Below are 25,004 nucleotides of genomic sequence, written 5' to 3'. Positions count from 1 at the left end.
AATGATAATTAATATCTAACATCTATGGGTACTGTGTTCCAGGTACCGTTTGAAATGCTTTACAGGTGATAACATTTAATCCTCACAACTGTCCTATGAAACCCTACTTTTCAGATAACAAACCTGAAGTATAAAAAGTTCACACATCTAATAAAGCCAAGGTCATATAGCTAAAGAGCAGCCGAGCTAGGATTTCACTCCAAGCAGTTCGATGCATTTTCACTGTGTCGAAGCATGCATAGTAAGACGCAGTCCTGTCGGGCTTCCTGTACCTAGTGGGCAGTTCTAAAGTTGATTCACTGCCTGTGTAGCAGACCCTGGACAGGGCCACGGGGGTCCCTGTCACACTGACTATGATTGGAGTATGGTGTCTAGAGAGCTGACGTCTGCTTTCTTTCAAGAACGTGTCATTGTTGGGGCATCAGACTCTCTACCTCAAAGGCGACCCAGCTTGCATCGAAAAGAAGCGTTACGAAATACCCATTCTGTTGAATTAAAACTCTCATATCTTCCTTCATTGTAGAGGTTTATCAAAGGTACTTTATTTTCTACTTAATTCAAGGGCATTTGTAGCTTTGCCTTGAATTAATTTACCCACCACCATAGAGTGCATGTTCTACCCATCCTGTATGCAAACAGACATGCCCATGCTCAGGCTCATTATATTCCATAATGTGACTATTTGGGGCTGCACTACAAAGGTTTCCACTTTGTGTGAGGTAAGATACCTATGACTGAAAGTGACCTACACTTTCCTTTTGCTTTTCTGTTGCTCTATTTAAAATAATGACTGCAAAATCTCTTTCAACAAAAGGTCATTTGTGTCAATGGACAGAACACAGAGGATCAGATCACCTGTGGTAATTGCAAATTAATGCTCTCCTGGTAATGCATTAACTACACACTATTGATCTACAATTGAATCATAGAAGCTACTGAGAAGTGATTTTACTTTCCTATTTTTTGTGCTTTTATTGCTTTTTCCATAATGCATTTTTCTTTCAACTGGAATTTTCCCTAATTATCTCCATTTTTAATTTCCCACAGTGAGATGACTTCTAACTTGTAATTAGAATCTGTAAAAATTCATGTCTCTGTCTCAAAAGCCTTTTAGAAATCTACTGAACTCTAACTTTGATGCTATAAAACACATACATGATACACAGATATGTATTTCTAGAGAGCCAAGTTCTCGAATGATTTTTTTTTCCACTTAGATAAAACAGAGAACCATTTGGTCCTCTATCTGAAATTATAATTTGTTGAGTAGTCTGCAATAAAACATTCACAAGTTTCCCCTAAAAGCATTTTCTTTGGGAGCATTGATGATGAGATTTTTTTTTCACATAAACTTTTCACATATAAATAAGGAGTTTATTTCAGAGATGATTTTTTTTTTGTAAAGGTTTCATTTATTTAATGGAGAGAGAGAGCGAGCAGGGGGCAGAGAGAGAGAGAGAAGCAGACTCCCTGCTGAATGGGGAGCCCGAGGTGGGTTTGGTTCCAAGACCCTGAGAACATGACCTGAGCCAAAGGCAGATGCTTAACCGACTGAGCCACCCAGGTGCCCCTAGAGATTTTTTTTAAGAGTGTAAATGTGAGAGGAAGATGCAATAATCCAGTAAATATTTACTTGCACAGAATATTTCTGACAAAATCCATCTTTCCTCATGTTTACATCAAACTCTTAACGGATATTAATTCTATCTGGGGAAACTAATCATAAGCTTGTTTTTCAATGTTAAACTTGATTATGCTCCTAAGCTAGACAGGTTATCTAGCCTAAGCCTGGTTTCTGAATTGTTAGAAGTCACTGAACTTAAGAGATTTCCTGACAGTAATTGCCTTTACAACTTCTCATAAACCTTAAACTTATCATTGGTTTCCCAAACTTCTAAATTGGAGACGTTGTTGTGATTTCCAATAAAAGTCTTTCTAAAATGTTTTTAGGCCTGTAAGAACTTTGATATTTTTCTATAATTTCTTTTGTAATCATTATTTGCATCAAGACTCACAATTAATATTGCAAAACTAAATGTGCACTCAAATTGTTTGCTTATTCTTTATTTCTCAGTAAATCATTATCATCTGTACCAAAAAACCCTTAATAAATGTCAATTGCATGACTGGAATTACATAATCCTGTTACTCTTTTTTCTAGGAGTTTATAATTAGAGACAGATACATTCACAGTTGATATTCATTTTACAACGAATCTTAAGAGCTGCACCAGGGTGCTGAAGTCTCCCTGATGTGCCAGGCATTGATGGATGGCAAGAAAGTAGCTGACCCAGAGTGGCTGGAGGAAGAAGGAGACACTCCAGGAACTGGGACTCTGATTTGTGTTATTCCCTTTAACGTATTAAATATCACTTCTTCCTTATAACAACCCAATTAGATAGATACTATAACTTCCTTTTGATAGATGAATACACAAAAGTTTACAGGATTTAAATAATTACCTCAAATTTATCCAGCCATTAAATGGTGGGGCTGGCAGTTGAGCAAAGGAGGGCAGAACTTCAGAGTTCCTCTTCTAAACTACCACACTATACATGGCAATCCAACCACTTCTGGATACATAACAACGGCACACAATACTGTTAAGAATATTCAAGACTAGAATGAACTGAGGTTTTTGAAAAACGCTAGGAACCAACAATAGAGTTTATTAAATAAAAGCATTACAAGCAAGGAAGTTGAGAACCTCAGTTTGCAAGATAAAACCAAACCTGTGAACTAGGCAGTGATATGGAGGCGTAAGGCAGAACTAGTGAGCTTCCATCTTACCTCAATAAAAAGAGATACCACTAGTCTTTCTAAAGTCGCTACCAGAGCTCAGTTACAGTAGTGGTCCAGAGCCCCAGCCATTCTGTGGTGCAGCTATTTCTAGCAGGGTCTTCCTCCCTTCTCTTTTCTACTCCCTCACAGCCTTAGAAACATCCCACATCAAGATCAGAAAGTGAATAAATTAATCTTCACATTTTCTAATCTTTGAAGATGGTTAGAAATCAGACCAAAATCTGCTCCATTAGAAATGGGCTAGGAAGAAAATCAGGAGTATCTCAACAGGAAGGAGGAAAAAAAAAAAGGAAAACTGGAGTAAAATCAGAATGCACCACAACTAAAATGATGACTGGAAATCTTCAGAAGAAAGTAACTCCAGGGAGCCTAGTTTGCTGTGAATATATTGTGGGGGTTATGACCAAATATGAGGCTTACTATAAGACTTACATGAAACTTCTATACACATGCATGTAGGTGTCAGGAGGATAATAATTTCTAAGGTTTGGTTTGTTATGATTGCAGAAAGAAACTGCTGCTGCCAAACATAAAAATGTATTCAAAAATCAAAGGAAGCAGTCTTAAAATAGCCTGGAAAGATATCTAAATCTGTTTTGTTCCTATTAAAATAAGGATAGTAAGTATAAAGCAGGCAGAAGTCGTTTAAAAGGAAGAGTAGCCATAACCCAGGAACATCATTATTATCATAAGCTAATAATTCAGTGTCATTTCGAAAATATAACTAAGAAAAGTGGTAAAGAATTGGGACAACACCTACTCTTAGGGAGGTAGGCACTTATGAGGAATCAACTGTGAAATGTCTTTTCACGGCCTGTATTTTCATTCTTTTCTTTTTTTTAAAGATTTTATGTATTTATTTGACAGAGATAGAGACAGCCAGCGAGAGAGGGAACACAAGCAGGGGGAGTGGGAGAGGAAGAAGCAGGCTCCTAGCAGATGAGCCTAATGTGGGGCTCGATCCCAGAACGCCGGGATCACGCCCTGAGCCAAAGGCAGACGCTTAACCGCTGTGCCACCCAGGCGCCCCCTGTATTTTCATTCTTTTCTTGTAAGCGAAAACTTAGAATGGCACAATCTATTCTAATCTGAATCCTTGGGGAAAAAGTTCATATATATGAAGCACATCATAGAACTGAACGATTCTGGAAAAGGAGTTGTATTAGTCTGATTTTAGGATTAATATTTAATAGTCTTGGGGCACCTGGGTGGCACAGTGGTTAAGCGTCTGCCTTCGGCTCAGGGCGTGATCCCGGCGTTATGGGATCGAGCCCCACATCAGGCTCCTCCGCTACGAGCCTGCTTCTTCCTCTCCCACTCCCCTTGCTTGTGTTTCCTCTCTCGCTGGCTGTCTCTATCTCTGTCAAATAAATAAATAAATAAATCTTTAAAAAAAATTTAATAGTCTTTTTTTGTGTAGAAAGTTGATGATGGTGTTCTACCATTAACAAACCAGGCACTTAGAGATATGTCTCCTCTAGAAGCGATCAGTTTGTGTTGATAAAGTCACATTTTTGGGGGCCATTGTCCTTGGGAATAATCAAAACATTATTTGCAAGGCAACTAACCAAGGATGAAGGAGGCTGCCAATATCCTTAGAAGAAGAGGGAATTGAAATCTTGGAGGATAAAAACCATTAATTAAGAAGTGAACAAAATACCGTGGAAGTACAAAGCAGAAAGGGCTCAATCGGCATTTACTTGCTACTGGCTCTGAGGAGATAGAGAGAAAAGGGGTGTGGTGTCAGCCTGTAGAAACACAAAGACTGTCACTCTTCAACAGTTTTCCATTAAACACAAAATAACAACTAAATGTCATGGCCTACAGTGCCCTACAAGATCCACCTCTGCCTATGCACCTGTATCTCCTATCATCCTTACATCTGCTGGCCCCTTGCCAGTCCTGAAACAGGGCAAGACAGCTCTCACCCTTGCACCCTATGGACTTTGTATTTATGCTCTTGCCTTTCCTTTTGCCAGGAGGACACTGTTCTCCCAGACTTTTGAATGGCTGACTTGTTTTTACTCATTTGCTCTGGACTCAATTATCTTGTCACTCCTTTGAGGGAGGTTATATATGTAAGGTTGCTGAGAGCATTCTCCGTTGTCTGCGAACATCCTTGTTTCTTCATGGCTAAAACTGTGCTTGGCACATTGTGGACACCCCTCATGTGAAGAACGAAGATGTCATCTGAAGAGAGTTCAGTAGGGACATCACTTCCCTTTTTCTAGATATCATATTTCTGATGCAATTAAGATCATATCAGTTTTTGGGGGAAGCTATATCACTGTGCTGTTTGTGTTGACCTTATTGTTAAAGTAAAACCCTCTATAATCTTTCCACAAAATCTTCTCTTTCCCATGGTCACCTCCATTTTAAATGTATAAATAGGTTTCTACACCCTAGGACGGGATCTTATATTTGTCATTAGCCAACTTTATCATCTCCTATTGTACCAGTCATACATATGTATATGTATATGTAATACATACATATATATTATTTACTTGTCCTGAAACTACTTTGTAAGTTACTCTGCCTCCATGTTTCATGCCACTTAAGAATTTGGATTTCTAGATTTCCCTCGAACAGAACTCAGAAGCTCCTGCGTTGCCAGTCTTTAGAAATCTCAGCATGTTCTTTGCTCAGCACATGGAAACTTATCAGAATTCAACGTAACTTTGGAAACTGAAGAAGTCAGAAATAAATTATTTAGCAAAGAGTAAATGTGGGACCTGAAACTATAAAAATCCTTAAACAGAGCCCTGGCCTGTTTACGACACTGGCCATAACAACATTTTTCTAGATATGTCTTTTGAGGCAAGGGAAATGCAAGCAAAAACAAACTACTGGGATTACATCAAAATAAAAAGTTTCTGAACAGTGAAGAAAATAATCAATAAAACTAAAAGACAACCTACTGAATGGGAAAAGATATTTGCAAATGACATATCCAATAAAGGGTTAGTATTCAAAATATACAAAGAACTGATACAACTCAAAATCTCAAAAAACAAATAACCCAATCAAAAAATGTGCAGAAGACATGAGCATACATTTCTCCAAAGAAGACATACAGATGGCCAACAGACGATGAAAAGTTGCTCAACATCACTCATCATCAGGGAAATGCAAATCAAAACTACAATGAGAGTATGGAATTGTTGAATCACTATACTGTACATCTGAAACTAATATAACACTTTATGTTAACTATCTGGAATTAAAATAAAAACTTAAACTACATTGAGATGTCACCTCACAGCTGTCAGAATGGCTAAAATAAAAAATATAAGAAACAAATGTTGGCAAGGATGTGGAGGAAAATAAACCCTCTTGCACTGTTGGTGGGAATGCGAACTAGTGCAGCCACTGTGGAAAACAGTATGGAGTTTCCTCAAAAAATTAAAAATGGAACTACTCTATGATCCAGTAATCACACTACTGGGCATTTACCCCAAAATACAAAAACACTAATTCAAAGAGATACGTGCACCCCTATGTTTATTGCAGCATGATTTACAATAACCAAACAATGGAAGCAGACCAAGTGTCCATAAATAGATGAATGGATTAAGAAGAAGTGGTATATACATACAATGGAATATTATTCAGCCATAGAAAGAATGAAATCTTACCATTTGCAGCAACATGGATAGAACTACAGAGTATAATGTTAAGCAACATGTCAGTCAGAGAAAGACAAATACCATATGATTTCACTCATATGTGGAATTTAAGAAACAAAACAAATGACCAAAGGAAAAAGAGAGAAAGACAAACCAAAAAACAGACTCTTAACTACAGAGAACAAACTTATGGTTATCAGAGGGGTAGTATGTGAGGGGATGAGTGAAATAGGTGACAGGGATTAAAGAGTACACTTATCATGATGAAAATAATTATTTAACAAAGAACAAGGAGTTCACCTGTAAAATGGTAGGATTGGGGTAAACTCTGCATGGGTGTAGTACAAGAATCGAGAATGAGTCATCCGTTAATAAGTAAAGGACAGAGTGAGCATGCACGTGTTTATGATGAATTTCTCTTTTATTTTGCTAGCATATTTCTCAAGCACAGTAACATGGATGGCAGGGGATGCAGAGACAAATCATTGAGCAGAAATCAGGAAACATGGTTTCTAATCCTACTGGGTTAGCCAATTGATGAAATCAACTCAAGGAAATTGTCAACTTGAAAATCTGTAAAATGGGTTAAAAATGCTTACTATTATGCCTATAGCTTTGTAAGAGTTAAATGAATTAATAACTGGAAAAGACGTTTTGAAAAACAGAAGGTAATATTCATCAGATCATTAATAATCTTTACCATAAAATTGCTATAGCATAGATCTTTCTAAATCTTTATACAGTCTGAATTCTGAAACCTAACTTAGTACTAGAGTCCATAAAACACTGACGTAGATTTTTAAACAAATACACAATTATACCTGTCCAAATGACTGTGGCTTTTTCAAAACAACCACCTTGGTAGATGTTGGCATTGCTCAGAAGAATTTTGTAACACCTCTTTTTGAGCTGTTTATTAAAGTCAGTTTATGAATTGCCAGAAAAAGGGACACATGACTTTGTATATCTCAGTTAAACAGACAACTTTGTTCACTCAACTTGGCTCTCTTTAGCTTTGTTTACAGGAAATCAAATCCACTCTCAAAGTATGAAGAGAAGTTACTGATGGTATTCACAATACATTACCTCCCGAAGTGACTATTTCTTATAGTCATTTGGATGGACGAGTTATGGGATGGTTATTAAAAAATCAGTTATGTCATGGGTCGCCTGGGTGGCACAGCGGTTAAGCGTCTGGCTTTGGCTCAGGGTGTGATCCTGGTGTTATGGGATCGAGCCCCACATCAGGCTCCTCCGCTATGAGCCTGCTTCTTCCTCTCCCACTCCCCCTGCTTGTGTTCCCTCTCTGTCTCTGTCGAATAAATAAATAAAGTCTTTAAAAAATATATCAGTTATGTCCAATCACAAGTCATTTTGAATGCTACTGATAAATTCGAAAGGTTGAGAGAAAAGCAACAAAGAAAATATAATGTTTGGAAAATAATAAGTAACATAAGAATATCTAAACAACTGGGATTAAAAAAAAAACTGAATAAAAGGATAAATAGTAGTTTAAAACTTTGGTCAGGAATATGAAGATTTTTTTGACCAAGAAATGTAACTAGTAGTTTACCATATCTCTGCATACAACGCATAAAGGAGCAGACAACATAAAGGATCTAGTCAGAGTTGGGAAAAAAGCTTTAGCCAAAGAAGTTTATACAAGATCAGAAACTTCATATGGCTGTATCTGCAAACATCTTGGCTAACACATGGTTATTTTCTCACAAACAACAGTCACCGTGTGATACTGTTACTTTTTCTTGTGGTAAAACTGTCTTTCAAAAAGATTAGCCTTAATTTCAATTAATTTCCTTTGAATTTAGATGTTAATCTTTCTATCAAGTGGAGAGTGCGCAGTCATTCAAAGGCCTAACAGGTTTCCATTTAATTTCTTCTATTTGCTTATAAACAACATTGTTGCACTGGAATCAGGATGCTTTTCAAAAATTAAAATCTCTTCCATTAAAAGTAACCATCCATTAAGTAATTTAAAATAATGTAATAATTGACACGGTAATTGGAATTTCATTGAAGGGATACTAAGAGCATATTTTTTCTTATATAGTACTCTGAAAATACAGAGTTTCTATTTTTTTCAATACCCGCTTGCATATTGTTCTTAAAATTGTAAACGAAACACTCATTAAAGCTAGGAAACAAGAAACTGCATAGTGGAAAGAAAAATATGTCTATTTTAACTAGCGATGTGAAACAGTTCTGATGCCATTTAAAATAACTTTGAATGGTATCAACTATTCTTCTTTCATATATCGTAGCCTGGCTTTAAAGTGAATGAAGATGGAAGAAAAAAATAAGAAATCATTGAATAACTCTTTCCCACCTACTCAATAAAAATTTAGAATATAGCGTGCAAAATTTTTATCACCTCAAGACCCCCATCAAGAGAACAAAGCACTGAAGTCTTCTTGTGTGTTATGATCACAAGAGAATGTCGGTAATGCATCAGCACTCATGTGGAACTGGTGTCACTGTCTGCTTCAATTACTTCTTTTTGCCTCATTTTAATAAAATAATATATCTCCTGATCACATTAAAAAATTCCACACAAAAAAATTTAGCTCGAACTAGTTCCATTAGAGCAGCTTTGATTATTGTTAAGGATTGATTTGGTCGTCCACGTTTAGTGAGTGTCCATCACGTGACCATGACTCTTCACAGTCAAAGCCCACTATGGTCCCTCTTCCTGTTGTATTTCAGGATTTTCTATTAAGTTCAGTGACAAACCCTAACCAAAGAAATGGGATTAAAAGAACCCACCCATACAATCTCAGTGAAGGCACAGGTCATAATTGTACATGAATGAACTGATGGCTTCCTATAATTTCTGATGTCCTGAATCAGTTCTTAGCAGATTCAATTGTAATGGCAATATCATTAAATTAAACTCTAGAAACCCAGAGTCATTCAGTAAAAAAAAATGTAGCATACTACTTATATTCTCTATCTATATACAATAGAGGAGATTGAACATTCTGTGATGAGATCTATCCCTTCACTATCCTCTTCATGAATAAACAGTGGGCAGCCAGAAGCAAACTTCTTTTCTTCAGAGTAACCCCCAAAAGATTTTAAGACCTCAAGAGTTCATGAAGAGTTTGAGAACATAATTTAACAAGGAGTTATTTATAAATTTCAGTCTCTGAAATTTACTATTAATTTTCATCTTTTTAGAGCTCTCACTTGCATATGCTGACTAGTGAAAGCCTATCAAGTAAGAAGAAAACTCATATTTCAAACACAGCAGAGTTTGCATAAATAAATTAGAAGTCAGTTTAGTTGACTGACAAAATTATAAGAGCAGCTACCAAGAACACAAACCCATAATCGGTTCTGAACCTTATTTCTTGGCCACAGTATTGTATCTGGTTCTGTGGTAATAGTCATTTTCACTCCAAAGATGTACTAGGGAAATGATCTGGAACCCAAATTCCTCTCTAGCTAATTCCTTAGTTTTTATATTCAACATTCACTGAAGCAGTTCGAAGGTAGAGTATTGGATGTTTCACCACTGAAATGTTAACATCCTTGTCAGAGCAAGTTACAGAATAAGATAATAGAAATGAACAGTGCCACTGAGAAATGATACATCCCTAGAAATGGTAAGAAGACTTCAAAAATTACCCATTAAAATGCAACCTGAAACCCTAAAAGGCATTTCTGTTTATAAACTGCAGGGTGATCTAGAATATTTTGTGATTTTTATATTTCAGTTAGCTCTCAATTAAACATTTAAACAAGTGATGTGACAACAGAAGTATTTTCCTTCCCTGATTAAGTATCTCCAATTATTTATAAATTGTTACCTTTTCAATAAGGCCTCTTTTTTTTCATAGCACTTATCATCTTATATACCAAATACACTTATGGTTCATATTTATTATGATCATATTTATTATGTATTACGTTTCTTCCCTCATGAAAATGTAAGCCCCAGAGGTAATGGACTTTTGCCTGTTCTATTCACAGAAGAATTTCAAATTCCTAGAACAGTGCTGGGCATGTAGTAGGTTCTCAATAAAAAATTATTAAATGGGGGCGCCTGGGTGGCACAGCGGTTAAGCGTCTGCCTTCGGCTCAGGGCGTGATCCGGCGTTATGGGATCGAGCCCCACATCAGGCTCCTCTGCTGTGAGCCTGCTTCTTCCTCTTCCACTCCCCCGCTTGTGTTCCCTCTCTCACTGGCTGTCTCTCTGTCACATAAAAAATAAAATCTTTAAAAAAAAAATTATTAAATGAACAAACGTGCAAATGATTCTCTGTGATGCACGATGATTAACAAGGAAGGCATGTACTATCACATTTATCCAACTTATGAAAATATTTTAGCTTTCCATTTTGAAATGTCAGTACCTTTTCTAACGTCGCATATAAGGTCATAGCTGTTGAATTTATTTAAAGCTGAATTTGAAATTACTGACTAAATCCTTATTCCAGTAGTGAATATATGTGTGTGTATCAAGAAGATCAGGATCAAAACATTTATGTCACTATCTCTATACCCAATACTTCTCTTTCTACCACCAGGGTATCACCACCACCCCCCGATACTTAAATACATTTCATTTGTCTCATCACATCTTGTAAAAAATGCATTTTGTCAGTATGTACTTCACTTCTGAGTAGAAATAACTGGAAAGGTAGATTTGACAGTACTCCACCCAAAGATACATAAGTGGATGAGCTCTTCAAGAGAAATATTATAGAACCAGAGAAGGGGACAGAATTGGGTGATAAGAGCTAGGAAACAAATGGCAACAGAGAAATAGAGGGTGATGATGGAGGGTGATCTACCTAGAGGTGTCTGCAAAAGATCTGAACTAACTGCTGGGGAGAATTTGATATGGATGTTTTTAAAAGATAAATGAAAACAGATGCTGACTAGCACCCAAGGCCCAGCAGACATTAAACACTGTGAACTTGAAGTAAATCCAATTGGCAGAGTTACTTGAATTTCTCTAATAATATTCAGAAGCCCAGAAGTATAGAAAATGAAAGGTTAGATTAACCCAGAACTAGGGAGCGGAAAACAGGGTGAAATTCAGTTACAATGGAAGGGGCACAGAAATAGTGCACATTCTCCACCCCATTCAAATGCAAAGCTAAAGTTCTAAATTCAAGGGTATAACCATCCTAAGTATATCTTTTTTTTTTTAAGATTTTATTTATTTATTTGAGAGAGAGAAAGAGAGAGAGAGAGCACAAGCAAAGGGAGCAGCAGGCAGAGGGAGAGAGAGAAACAGGTTCCTTGCTGAGCAGGGAGCATGCTGCGACTCGATCCCAGGACCCCTGTTATCATGACCTGAGCCAAAGACAGAAGCTTAACTGACTGAGCCACCCAGGTGCCCTGGTATGGATTTCTTTAGATTTATCATATTTGAGTTTCATTCAACTTCTTAAATCTACAAGATTTTGCCTTTTACAGAAAATGGGGAAGTTTTCAAACATTATTTCTTTGTCATCCTCTCCTTCTGTGACCCTTCCTTTGAATGTTAGATCTTTTGTTACAGTCTCACAGTTCCCTGAGGCTCTGCTCATTTTTTTTTTCGGTCTTTTTTCTCTCTGTTGTTCAGATTGGTTAAGTTCTGTTGCTCTGTCTCTTCTACTTCACTGATTTTTTCTTCTGTTTTCTCCATTCTGCTGTTAAGCCCATTAACTGAGTTTTATATTTTAGTTATTATGATTTTTATTGAAATTTTCCATTTGGTTCTTCTGTATATCTTCTATTAGCGTTCTGATACATATTATTTCCACCTGAGATTGTATTCTGTAAAAGGACGTTAACTCTGATTGTCACAAGGTATTTGTTCTCCAGAGAATATAAGTGAAGGTAAACTCTATACTTCCTAATTTCATTCAATGTTAGGTAGGTAAGAATCCATATTAATGGAGTATTACCTGAGATGTCACAGTCTAGTCATCATATGAAAAGTTTATCCCTGGGTCAAGTCAGACCATCCAAATCTGCATATCTAGCCTCAGAGAAATGTTTATGCTATAATGTGCCAAGGCACTATACTGGGCCTTTTTTGAGCAACATAATAAGCAAGTGTATAACTAATAAGTAAAAAATTATATGTAGGAATGCTATTAAGAGTATAATGTACTACATCTCAAAGTGTCCCTTTATGACAGTAATGGAAGAATTTCTCTCAGCTCTGTACCACAAGAAGTTGAATAATCAATTTATATTATAATTTTGAAAGTTATGAAACCAATAATTTCCTTGCTTTGGCTGCCAGGAAGTTCAGAGTCAAATGTGCTAATCCCTCCAGTATCTTATGGCATAGATTTTGTATATTCACCTTACCCATGACTTCATTTATTTTTCAAACTTGTTTTACCCAGATTTCTTTGTGTATTTGTTTTTTTCCCCCCAGTTCTACAGTATGCATTTTGGTACCTGTTTTCATTTATTTTGGAAAAGGGAGATAAGTGAATATATTTTCAAAAGATAGAGGGTTTGTAAGCCCTAACTAAGACAGGAAATAAACTTCAGGTTTGTTCTCGACTCACAATAGAAACTTAATGAATGCTGCCATTTTAATCCCACACTGTCTCTTTCTCAGGAGACCCTACAAAAATATATTTGTTGTCACATGATTTACACTAGGTGTGTTAGACGGAGGTTTCTGAAGGGGCAAACACAAGTACTACCTGGAGGACTGAGGCTCCGCTGTGGAGAAACTGAAGACCACTTTCAGCTGAGTCAATTCCACCAGTGGCCAAAATGGGAAATCCAGGCAAAGCACGAGCAATGGAGGTCACGGCTCTCAAAGCAATAGGTCTAATTGCTGTGCCTACAGAAAATGAGAATAATCAATGGTTAGCATAATGACCATTTGAGCATACTGCCTTATACTCATTATTGTGTAATGGTAATGCTCTACTAGACAAAAGTCAATTTTCTTTATCTTTACTTAAGATGTGTGTGTGTGTGTGTGTGAGAGAGAGAGAGAGAGAGAAAGAGAGAGATACATATACATTGCCATGTTTTAAAGTATGTTAATTTGTAAATGGATGTGTATTTATTTTAAGAATCTTGATGCTATTCTTGCAAGGAAATGTGTTATGCAAGTGGATATAGCAACTTTAGAACTCCTGCATAAAATACATGCATAATACAATTTGATATACAGTAATGTGTAAAAGATTATATGGAATATTCAAGCATCTGTTTTAAAAAGAACAAGGAACAGCAGATTTTGAAAGAGAAAAACAATCACATACAGTGCATAAATAGACATACAGCTCTGTTATGTTTCCACTAAGTACAAAGCAGCTGGTGTGAATAGAGATACTGTGAAAACAAGCAAGGTGCTGATGAATTTACAGATTCCATATTGCTTTTTACATGTATTACTCGCAATTTGATGAAATATAGTGAGCCTAATCGAATTTTTCATACATTAGAAAGTTTCCACCAAGGTAAAGACCATTTACTAGAATTCAGTAATTAAAGAGTATGTGCTTAATTTTTATACTTCACTCAGCCAGTTATTACCAATATATTATTCCCTAATCATAATAAAAACTTCATGGATGGACAGAACACTTGCAGGTCATTTTTAAAATGATTATACTGTATTAAAGCTGCTTTCAACGCTCAAGGTTAACATATCCTGAAGTAAACTAATGTTTTCATCAGATTGGAATATAATTTGGTATTTCTGGTGTGGAGTCATAAGCCATTGTTCTTCAAAGGTATTTTCTGAACTGAAAATAGTTCCATTTGGCCAAGAATCTGACATTGCCTCAAAAACACAAATAAGCAACTGGTAAATTCAACCTTATGTGGTGAGCACTTTACCCTTACCTCCACCACCACAAGCATCTTCACCAGCATTATCACTATGTATTTATGGGAGGGTTCACTTTGAGGAAGCACAAAGAATTTTCCTTGAAATTAGTGGACTTCTTTTTATCCTGCTCACATCCATTTCAGAAGATATTAAATTATGGGTAACTGATGTTTTTGCATTTAACACCAAAAATGTTTGTGGAAATGTTTGTTCCTATTGCTCCCACACCTTAAAATTTTCCTCTGGATATTAATGTTTCTCGGTCAAGAACGTTCAATGCTGACATTTCAGAATTCCATAATGGACACCGAAATACAAGGCAGTAAGTTAGGACGAATTAGAAACTGAACGTCAGGGGCACCTGGGTGGCTCAGTCATTAAGCGTCTGCCTTCGGCGTGATCCCGGCATTCTGGGATCGAGCCCCACATCAGGCTACTCTGCTGGGAGCCTGCTTCTTCCTCTCGCACTCTCCCTGCTTGTCTCTCTCTCACTAGCTGTCTCTCTCACTGGCTCTCTCTGTGTCAAATGAATAAAATCTTAAAAAAAAAAAAAAGAAAGAAACTGAACGTCAAGATCCTATTTCTACTTCAAAGTGTTTATCAGTGACTTCTTCATCTGTTTGAGAGGTAGAGAAGGTAACAGAGTAGACAGAAGAATGCACAGCAAGAATACACACCCACACTGACACCCACATACACGCTTATATGTACAAATCTTTAGCTGTACTAAAAAGAAATCTGAGTAAGAATAAAAGTTAAAGAAAAGCATTTTAAAGGAAATCTGTAATTTAAATAAATCTTTTAGAGTGACATATATCTATCTGCATAATATAACAGATATGTTCAATACATACCAAGCTGATGGCTTCTTTACACACATGTTACTTTGAAGTGATAAACACTGGGATTTTTTTTTTTTTCTTATTTAGTTGACCCTAGAGAGTAAAGGAAATCTGAGCTAAGCAGATAAATAATTTATTTCTAACTGCACTGTTAGAAGACTATCATTAACACTAAGGGATAAAATTTCAAAGTGGTACACAGGGATTTGGCCACATATTCCAATTGATATTAATGGACATCAAATGGCAAAATCCCAGAACACAGCTTTGAAAATTTAACCAGTTACATTTAAAGGGCAACATTATTACACAGGTGTTAAAAAACACCAGCAAATCCTCAGTGGCATTTGAAGATGTTCAATTAGGTCAATAAGACATTTTCTATTTCATGTTTTTCTTTCTTTTCTAAGACTTTCTAATCTACCTAATGAACGTGAAAACCTTTCAAACTAATAAAGGCATCTTCTTAAAAATTAAGAGTAATTATGTTCTCTCAGGAAATGTGATCCAAAAATGAAGAAATGGGTCCTTCTGTTACTGCGTAACAGTAAATTCAGTTTTTATTTCCATTATAAGTTCCATTTGATTAGTTTTCTTTGTAACTCAACTGATTTAATATGAAATATAATCTACCTGTTCTCAGAGAGCATTTTTATGGGGAACAGCTTTTAAAAATGACTTTTATCTACCCTGAAAGGTTTCTGGAAGGAAATCTTTTAAAAGTATATAAAAGGATCTTTCTAAATTGCTATATAGAAATTTCTTTTTAGTTTTAAAATGACAGGAATAAAGAAATAATAGGTTCAAGATAAAAATAAAAGTTTCAGAATAAGGAAAACACATATATCAATACTATACAGAGTTGTACACATGTCAATGAAAACACATAAATATTTCCAGGATCACAGCTATTTTGATAAGGATTTTTACCATTTTGTCACTGCTACAGTAATTAATGATTCTAGATCAAAGCCCAGGGAGGAAGAAGCCAGTTTGAGAGGCTTAAGGAATTGAATGTGGACTCCATCTATAAGAAAATGACAAGGTTTAAATCAAGAAATTGAAATCCTATAAGCTTAAATGAACTCATAGGGAACATGCAATTTAAATTAAGCCCTCATCCACATGGGATGGCCAGATGAACCTGATGCCTAATGGGAAATTCAGTTATATCAAGTCATTCTGTTCCAGCCGTGTGGAATGCTCCACTCAGGGTCAAGCCAGTCTGAATTCCCAAATTTTGAAACAAGCTGAAGGTTTAAACAACCAACCAAACAAACAAAAAATGAACTGGCATTCCAACACTGCTGCCAAGAGCTCTGATTGGTTCTAAAGCAGCCTACTAGAAAAGCTGGTGGACTAGACTGAACTGTAACTTTTGACATCTAATCAGTCTAGGCCTTCCTTAGAATCACATCTTGAAATGCTAATCAATGTGCTGAAGTCATAGATCTCCTCTGAGAAACTTCACAGAACATTTTTGGATTGATTCCTATTCTAAAAAAAAAAATTTTAATAAGCCAGAGATTTTTTAATTAAAAGTTAATCAATCTGTGTCATGGTGAGCACTGTGTATTGTGTAAGACTGATTAATCACAGACCTGTATCCCTGAAAAAATAATATATTACATGTTAATAATAAAAAAAGAGATGAAAATTTTAAAAAATTTAAAATAAATAAATAAATAAATAAATAAATTTTTAAAAGTTAATCAATCTGATTTGGATGATTTTTCTTCTTAAGAAAATGATAGTATCACTTGCCAGTATCATTGCAACAATTTTAAAATGCTACCATTAACAATAGTGCTATGTATTGATATGTAAGCATTAAGGTATTGTGATTGAATCAGTTTCCTTATGCAGGCCTCACTTATCCATTCATTTGTCCATCTGTCTATCCGAGAAATGTCTATTAAACACCTATGCCTTTAAAAAAATTGTACTAAAGCTGAAAATCTCTCAAGAATGATCCCAGTTAATCAGTTTGTGTCCTAACCACGTTGTCACCAATGACAGATAACCCAAAACACTAGTCCCTATGATTTTAGGAGGCTGTTTTAAGTCAAATAATATGAATCCAATTATTTATTCTGTACAGATGACCCATTAGGAAAAATTCACATTCATTTAAGCATCATACATTTTATAAATACTATTAATATGAATTTTAGGAAGAAGGCAATTTGAGGATGAACTAGTTACAGCATCAGACAGACAACAGGGCCAACTGCTAGGGTTCAAATCCTAACTCCACTACCAGCAAGCTATGTGACTCTGAAAATTTCTTAATCTCGTTGTACCTCTGTTTTTTTCATCCATAAAATAATAAAATTACAATCACAACTTCATAGAGTTTTTTTTGAGGATTAAATTATTTAATATATATAAAGGGCTAGCACAGGGTAAAAACTATACAGGTGTTTGCTCTTCTGATCTGTACTACCTACAAGGACAATTGATTTCAGAGGGAGCATCCATTCAGTTTATGTTGACAGTGCCTGCTATCTTTCTGCTGTGTATTTAGCAATGCAATTAATTTTTTTTTTAATTAGAGACAAAAGCATGATGTCTATGATGGTAGAACTCGATATCCCCTGAAACACACATCCACCCTCTTTCCCCCCTCTCCTAACCGCTCTCATTTGGTAGTGTCATAACCTCGTTGGTAAGATTACTTTAACTGACTCCAAAGGCAAAAATCTCAAAGGCAGTCATCAATATATTTAAGATTTTTTTTTTGAGAATCCAAAGGTCCAAGCATTAAACCAATATACAAGGATTTTAATGACAGCTTCAGAACTCAAGTTTATTGGTGAAAAGGGTAGAGTTTTACTTTGCATGACTAAATCCTCGAAGAGAAAGGAATTTTTAATGGGCAGGATAGTGTGGAACATATGCTAATTTTGGATAACTGGAATTTTGAATAATTGAGTTTAATTCTGTTTGTTTTTTCCCTAATCATTTCACTCCTAGGATAGCTACTGTTGCACAATTAATTGTTAGAGCTAAGTCCACAATAAACTCCCTGATAATAGCCCTAGCTGGCAATAAAACAGAAAGTGGGTTATAATACTCACTCGTGCTCACTGTGTATACAAAAAGAAAATGTAGTTTTAATTTGCTTACATTAATTAAAATACAATGAATTAAGTAGATAATAAATTCATTAGAAATTGAACTTTGCCTACCTAATTGTTAATAATTTTAAAATCATCTAGAAGAAAGAAAATATTAGCAAATCAAGAATTTCAAGGATTTGAGCTGAAAGACTGATTTTTGTAAAATACTAAAATACACATAAGTCAAGCACCAAAAAATTTATGCTTTACTAAAACAAGTTTAAAATGCTAATGAACCTAATATACTGATAAATATGTGAAGCATAGCTATTTAAAAATACATCTTTACACATGGATTAAAGTCCTCTGAGACAATTAGCATAATTCAACTGGAAACTGAAGTACTAAAAGGATCCAGGGTTATATGCTGAGATATGAAATTTAAAGAGGAGAAATGGGAGAAAGAAAATCAATTGTTTTATGTTGTTATTTTACTTTATTGGAAAAAAAAGAAAATTATCTTAAGAAAATGTTTTAATTTTACTTGACTATTTCAAGAATTTTTCCCTAAGTCTTTATATGTTTATTTGCTTCATAATATATTCAATATGTTCAGAGCCAATTCACATTCAGTAACTTGGTACCTAGCATGTGCCAAGCATTTTATTTTAAAGCAAAAGAATTAAGACTATTCATCAAAGAGGGGGCCGTTCTCCTTTCTGAAAGTATCAGCTGCTGGTAGTGGAAGGATTAGGAGGTCCCGTTCAGGGAGTGATTTCCTTGGGCTGGACCTGAGGTTGAGGCTTCCTACAGATTGTGCAACGTAACCCTCACGATGCTGTGAAGGTAGGTGCTGTCATCTCTCTTTCGTATATGAAGAAAGGGAAGCTCAGACTGAATAAATAACCTGTTTGATGTCACACAGTTTAAAAGGGACAGACTGGAATCAAACACCAAGTCTCTGTGACATGAAAGTCCGTTCTCTTCAGCTGTTACTGAGAAATGACAGTGCAGCATTTATGAAGACGATCATCTTCATATTGTCTTTGCCTAAGAAAACCAGAGCATAGGTTCTAATGTCCAACCAATGAGGTGGAAGTCTCAGCTCGCTTACTTTATATAAGTGTGACTTTGAGCAAACTCCTTAACTTCCTAAAACATCCGTTTTCCCTATCTGTGAAACAGGTCATTAATAACAATATCAGAGCAAACTGGGGAGAATTAAATGATACAATTCACCGAAAGCACTTGGCATACTGCCTGGTTCCTAGTATACATAGGCTAATATTACTATCAAAGCTAGAGAAAACTAAGCAGAAAAATAAACATTCAGCTACAAACATATGGGGATGAACACTTAATACTTAAGGGGTGTTAATTAACCTCTTAGATCTCAAATTTGGAGATTCTCTTGTAATTCATATGTCACTTCATTTGTAAAAAATATACTTTGAGTGTATGATTATAAATGCATATGTTTGGGGGCTCCTGGGTGGCTCAGTCAGTTAAGCATCTGCCTTCAGCTCAGGTCATGATCCCAGAGTCCTGGGATCGAGCCCTGCATCAGGCTCTCTGCTCAGCCGGGAGTCTGCTTCTCTCTCTCCCTCTGCCACTCCCCCTGCTTGTGCTCTTTTACTCTGTCTCTATCTCCATGTCAAATAAATAAATAAAATCTTTTAAAAAATTTTAAAAATGCACATATTTGTGTAAATAAATCTTTATTAGATTTATAATGCAATGGCAATGTCTAAATGTATATGTCTTTCCATCCAGAAACTCCACTTTGAGGAATCCATTCCATTGGTTCATAGATACAAGGTTACATGTACAAGGATCTTCCTTGAAGTATTGTTTTTCATAGCAAAATAGTGAAAACAACATAAATGACCACCAATAGCTATGCTATTAAATAAATTATAGTTCATCCATATACAACATCTTAGAAATTTTTTAAAAAGATTTCATTTATTTATTTGACACAGAGAGAGAAAGCACAAGCAGGGGGTAGGGGCAGAGGGAGATGGAGAAGTAGAGGAACCTGCTCTTGATCCCAGGACCCTGGGATCATGACCTGAGCAGAAGGCAGAAGTTTAACCAACTGAGCCACCCAGAAGCCCAATATTCTAGAAAACCTTTAAAACTAACATGGATGGGGCACCTGGGAGGCTCAGCGGGTTGAGGGTCTGATTCTTGGTTTCAGTTCAGGTCATGATCTCATGGGTCATGGGATTGAGCAGCCCCCCCCCCCCCCCCAATCAGGCTCTACACTCAGAGGGGAGTCTACTTGAAGGTTCTCTCCCTCCACCCCTCATCCCCACTCTCTCTCTCATAAATTAAATCTTTTTAAAAAAAAAATAAATAGAAAAAATAAAACTAACATGGAAATAATTCAGTATAAAATGTTGAAGTGTTGGGGCGCCTGGGTGGCGCAGTTGTTTAAGTGTCTGCCTTTGGCTCAGGGTGTGATCCCAGAGTCCCGGGATCGAACCCCACATCAGGCTCCTCCAATGGGAGCCTGCTTTTTCCTCTTCCACTCCCCCTGCTTGTGTTCCCTCTCTCGCTGGCTGTCTCAGTCAAATAAATAAATAAAATCTTTAAAAAAAATGTTGAAGTGTTAATAACAAGTAGCAGAACAATATATATGATGTGGTCCCATTTTCAGTTAAAAAAGTATGATTACATTTAGTATGTGGGCATGTAAATGCATAGAACGTTGAGTTTCAAACTGTTAACAGTTATCTCTGGGGGTGGTGCTGAAGAAGTTTCAGGGTTGATATCTATACTTCCATATTTGATTCCTTTAGATAAAAAATGTTTATAATTTACTTCTGCAATAAAAAGTGACTAGCTTTAGAATGCTCCCAAAATTTACAATATAGGAATAGGAAACTATTAGATTTTTTGTTGTACAACTTTTATAGAGGGGATGTGCAACGATTCTATACTTTGCACATTCAGGAGAGTACATTTAGTCCTTTTTCCAACATTTTAAGTAAAATATTAACAAATTCAGAATATGTCCAGAATATAATGATCTCTCTCTGCCTATGCGCACACGCACACACACACACGCGCGCGCACGCGCACACACACACACACACACACACCATAGTGTATGAAATGGCTGAAAGGAATCCCAATAGTTGTCTTCAAATATTGAAGGGTAACCAGAAAAAAAAAGGCCTCATCCATGCTTTTCTTAAAAGATAACTGGAACTAATGGTTAAGCACACATTATTGGCTTTATTATTATTATCATTTTATCAATTTGTTGCAAATCCAGCAGCACAAGTAGCTACATTGGGACATCCCTATCCCTTGAACCTAGATGGATCCTTGACAGGTGGAATGCAATAGAAATGACCTCTCCACTATAGGAAATATTCGATTAGATGTTATCTTCAAATTCAAAATTCAAGGACATTATGAACTTTGTCAGGGTAGTTTACGAAGAAATTTTATATGTCCTGTGCTTTCCAATAGATACCAGTGATGAAGTTAACTTAGAAAAGAACCAAATATGAGTTAAAATAAAATTTTAACATTATATACAGTCACACTCAATACAGAGACTCTTCTTTTGAGTGCTTTCTAATTGCCAGGTATTTTCCTAAGTCTTTTTGTATACATTGTACCAATGACATTACCACAGATATTTTTTTGTCCCCATTTTTATAGATGTGTAAACAGGACTCAGCAGAAGTAAATATCTCACCCTCAAGAGATCACTCAGAAAGTGTGGGTTCAGTATTTGAATCTAAGTCAACCTGACTGCCAATATCATGCTCTTAGCCGTAATGTTATATTTCTTCCTTATTTTATTTTTTTAAAATGTTTTATTTATTTATTTGACAGAGAGAGAGCACAAGCAGGGGGAAGAGCAGACGGAGAGGGAGAAGCAGATTCCCCGCTGAGCAGAGAACTGGATGCGGAACTCGATCCCAGGACCCCGAGATCATGACCTAAGCCAAAGCAGACACAAGCAACTGAGCCACCCAGGAGCCCCTTCTTCCTTATTTTAAACGTTTGGGTATAAATTAAGTTGCAGAGAGAGGAGTCAATAATTGTGTAACTCACAGAGATATATTGTCCATGTATGAGAAAACTAAGAATATTAGCATTTTATTAAATGTTGGCTAGGAATTAGAGTAAAGCTTTCTTGGGTAGTAAGTAATTGTTACAACTAGAGTGACCATATGACTGATTTTGCCCAGAAAAGTCCCAGTTTATTATACCTGTATCTCCGTTTGCATGATTAAATTATAGTAATAATTATATGCATTAATTATAGCACAAAGATAATTATGAAAGCAAAGTAAAATTGATTTAGAATAAAACCATAATCTATGAAGAACTCAGAAACTAACTATACTGTCCAAGACTCAAAGAATGGCATGAAGAGATACATGTCTTTAAATCTGTTACTAGAGGGAAAAATATATGGCATTCATACGTGATATCTAGGCATAATTAGTCTATATGCTCTTTCTATTTTCAACCTGTAGGTGGCCACCACAAGCTACACTTATTAAACAACTCATTAGTAGCATTTTCAATACTGTCATCTTCAGATAATTAGCAATTTATTTAAATAACCAATTTCTGTAGAAATAATTGCCACGAAATGCCCTGAACCTACTTTTTTATAAACTATAATAAAAGTGTTAAGATAATCCCTGACATTTGCAAATGCCATTAGTTCACCTTTCCTTTTGATAGTCCTATGGCATTATGTTTAAACAATTACCCGATAACACAGCAGTTTAATGAAACAGTACAGTAAGCACATTCTTCAATATGGCCAGTGAGGACATTCAGATTTAGAAAGAAATCCAGTGTGCAGACATGTTTACACAGAGAAAAGACACACAGAGAAAAGACACACAGCCAAAAGAAAAAACATTAATGAAAGAAGTACATTATTGCAATTTCCAACTTGATTTAGTTTTCATAGTAGACGCTGCAACATATGCACTCTCTTCAGAAATAAGAATGGAGAGTTCTGTAAATTGATTCATGTAATGGACTCATGTAAATTAAAATCATATGAATCTATGTAATATAGATTCATAGAATATATGTAAAATATACTCATCATATTATTTGTTCAGTAACCTCCACACGGGAGAAAACAAGCAGGGAATTTTTCTTACTTTCATTTTAAAATGTTTAAGTATGTTTTTGCTTACAAAATGGTGCAAAGTTTCAAAGTCGACATATCATGGAAAACTGTAAATGGTTTTTAGATCTCAGCTGGTATTTAACATTTAAAACGGACCGGAGTTCTTCCTTGCTATTCAGCTCTCTATTCCACGAAGAGGGCGCAGACAATGTTTCTAAGTTGCCAGTGATAAAACTCTTTGAGACTCTCATAATTTTTAAGCTGTTGCCTTTCATATGATAAAACAGAATTAGAATTCAAAGCCAATGGTGATAACATTTTACGGCTAAAACGAACTAATCTGAGAGTCTAATGAGTACTCGTTGCTCTGCTACATTATTCATACATTAGGTATATCCTCACAATAAGTCACATACACATTATCCCCACTGTACAGACGAGGAAATTCAGGCTCAAAGAGGTTAAATCGTATGTGCCTGTAAGAGAGGCAGGGGCATGTGATAAAATAATCTATTACAACAATAAAACAATCAGTATGCAATACGACTGTAAAATTCACTGCTACGTTTGAGTGTGAGGGCTTTTCTTTATTTCCAGATTACCATATGCCACAGTCCTTCCCAAATAAGTACTTCTGGCAGTGCTTTTAGCTTATAAATATAATGAGTTAACCTACAAATACAAATATATAGACTATTTTTAGAAATACACATATTTCCTTAGCCAAGAAATTCAGAACCATGACAGACTTGGTGAATGTGGTGTATAAACATTTCTCGTGGAATTCTGCCTATGGAATGTTCAGGGCAAATGTTATCATACCAGATAAAAATCTCCCCAGTCTATGTCTACTCAAAATGGTTATCTGAGAGGGAGGAAGAGGAAGACTATAATAATGATGATAACGCTAATGACCGGAACTACATTTTACTCTTGGACAATCCAGAATCATTCAGAAGTGAGCATTTTGCTGAAGACATTAAAAAACAAAAACAAAACAAAAAAAACCCCAAACAACAAAAAGAGTTCCTGCATCCACTAGGATCATAGTATTTCCTTCTTTGGAAATCCATGAATTCTTTTCGCTCTGAAATTCTGCACTCTTTTCACTCTGTGGGTGGTTCCCTGGCCAGGGTGTCCGTGGTAGCACTTGCCTTACTGTAAAACCTTTGCTTTCATTCTCAGGAATACATTCTCTTTTCATTTTACAATGAATTACATGTGTAAATCTCTGTGCCCTGTGATCAGACTGCATTCCTCAGAGTCTGCTGAAACCCAGGCTGTACAGCAGGCAATAATGTTTTGTTCTCTTCAAAGACAGTAATGTGGACAAAGACCCTATCTGAACCCTGAGAACCAATGCTTTCTATAAACTGCCTAAGCATTTTGCAAAGGAGGGGCTCTACTCATTCATATTTGCTCTACTGATTAGTAATTGTTCTCTTAATTACTTGACAATACAATTCTGTCCTAAATTTCAATAGGGCAAAAAATGAGAAATCATTTTCAGTCAAAATTATTTATTGTACCGAGCATTGTGTCAGTTACTAAAAAGCAGCAATAGAGGTGCCTCCTCTCAGCGAGCTTATGAGGCTGAGCAGAGGAGATAAAAACATGGTCAATGCATGTCCACGTCCTGATTGTGGGGGAGCAGCTGAGTCAGAGGACAGGATGAGCCAAGGACACTAAAGAGGTCCAGGAAGGCTTTATGGCAGATGTAGGACT

The 25,004-nt window shown here is 36.0% G+C and overlaps 1 protein-coding gene across 2 annotated transcripts in view; it reads right to left on the bottom strand.

Moving 5' to 3' along the window:
• Positions 1-25,004, bottom strand: part of DPYD (dihydropyrimidine dehydrogenase) — a 788,803-nt gene that overhangs the window by 132,343 nt on the left and 631,456 nt on the right. For both annotated transcript variants that reach the window (XM_026497557.4, XM_048220250.2), the window contains exon 19: positions 13,109-13,251. In XM_026497557.4, coding sequence (XP_026353342.2) covers positions 13,109-13,251 — 143 coding nt within the window. The remainder of the gene's footprint in view (positions 1-13,108; positions 13,252-25,004) is intronic.

Source organism: Ursus arctos, unplaced genomic scaffold, assembly GCF_023065955.2.
Source record: "Ursus arctos isolate Adak ecotype North America unplaced genomic scaffold, UrsArc2.0 scaffold_12, whole genome shotgun sequence".
Classification (NCBI taxonomy): domain Eukaryota; kingdom Metazoa; phylum Chordata; class Mammalia; order Carnivora; family Ursidae; genus Ursus; species Ursus arctos.
Note: the sequence above shows the minus strand (reverse complement) of the source record. Positions and strands in the feature narration are given on the sequence as shown.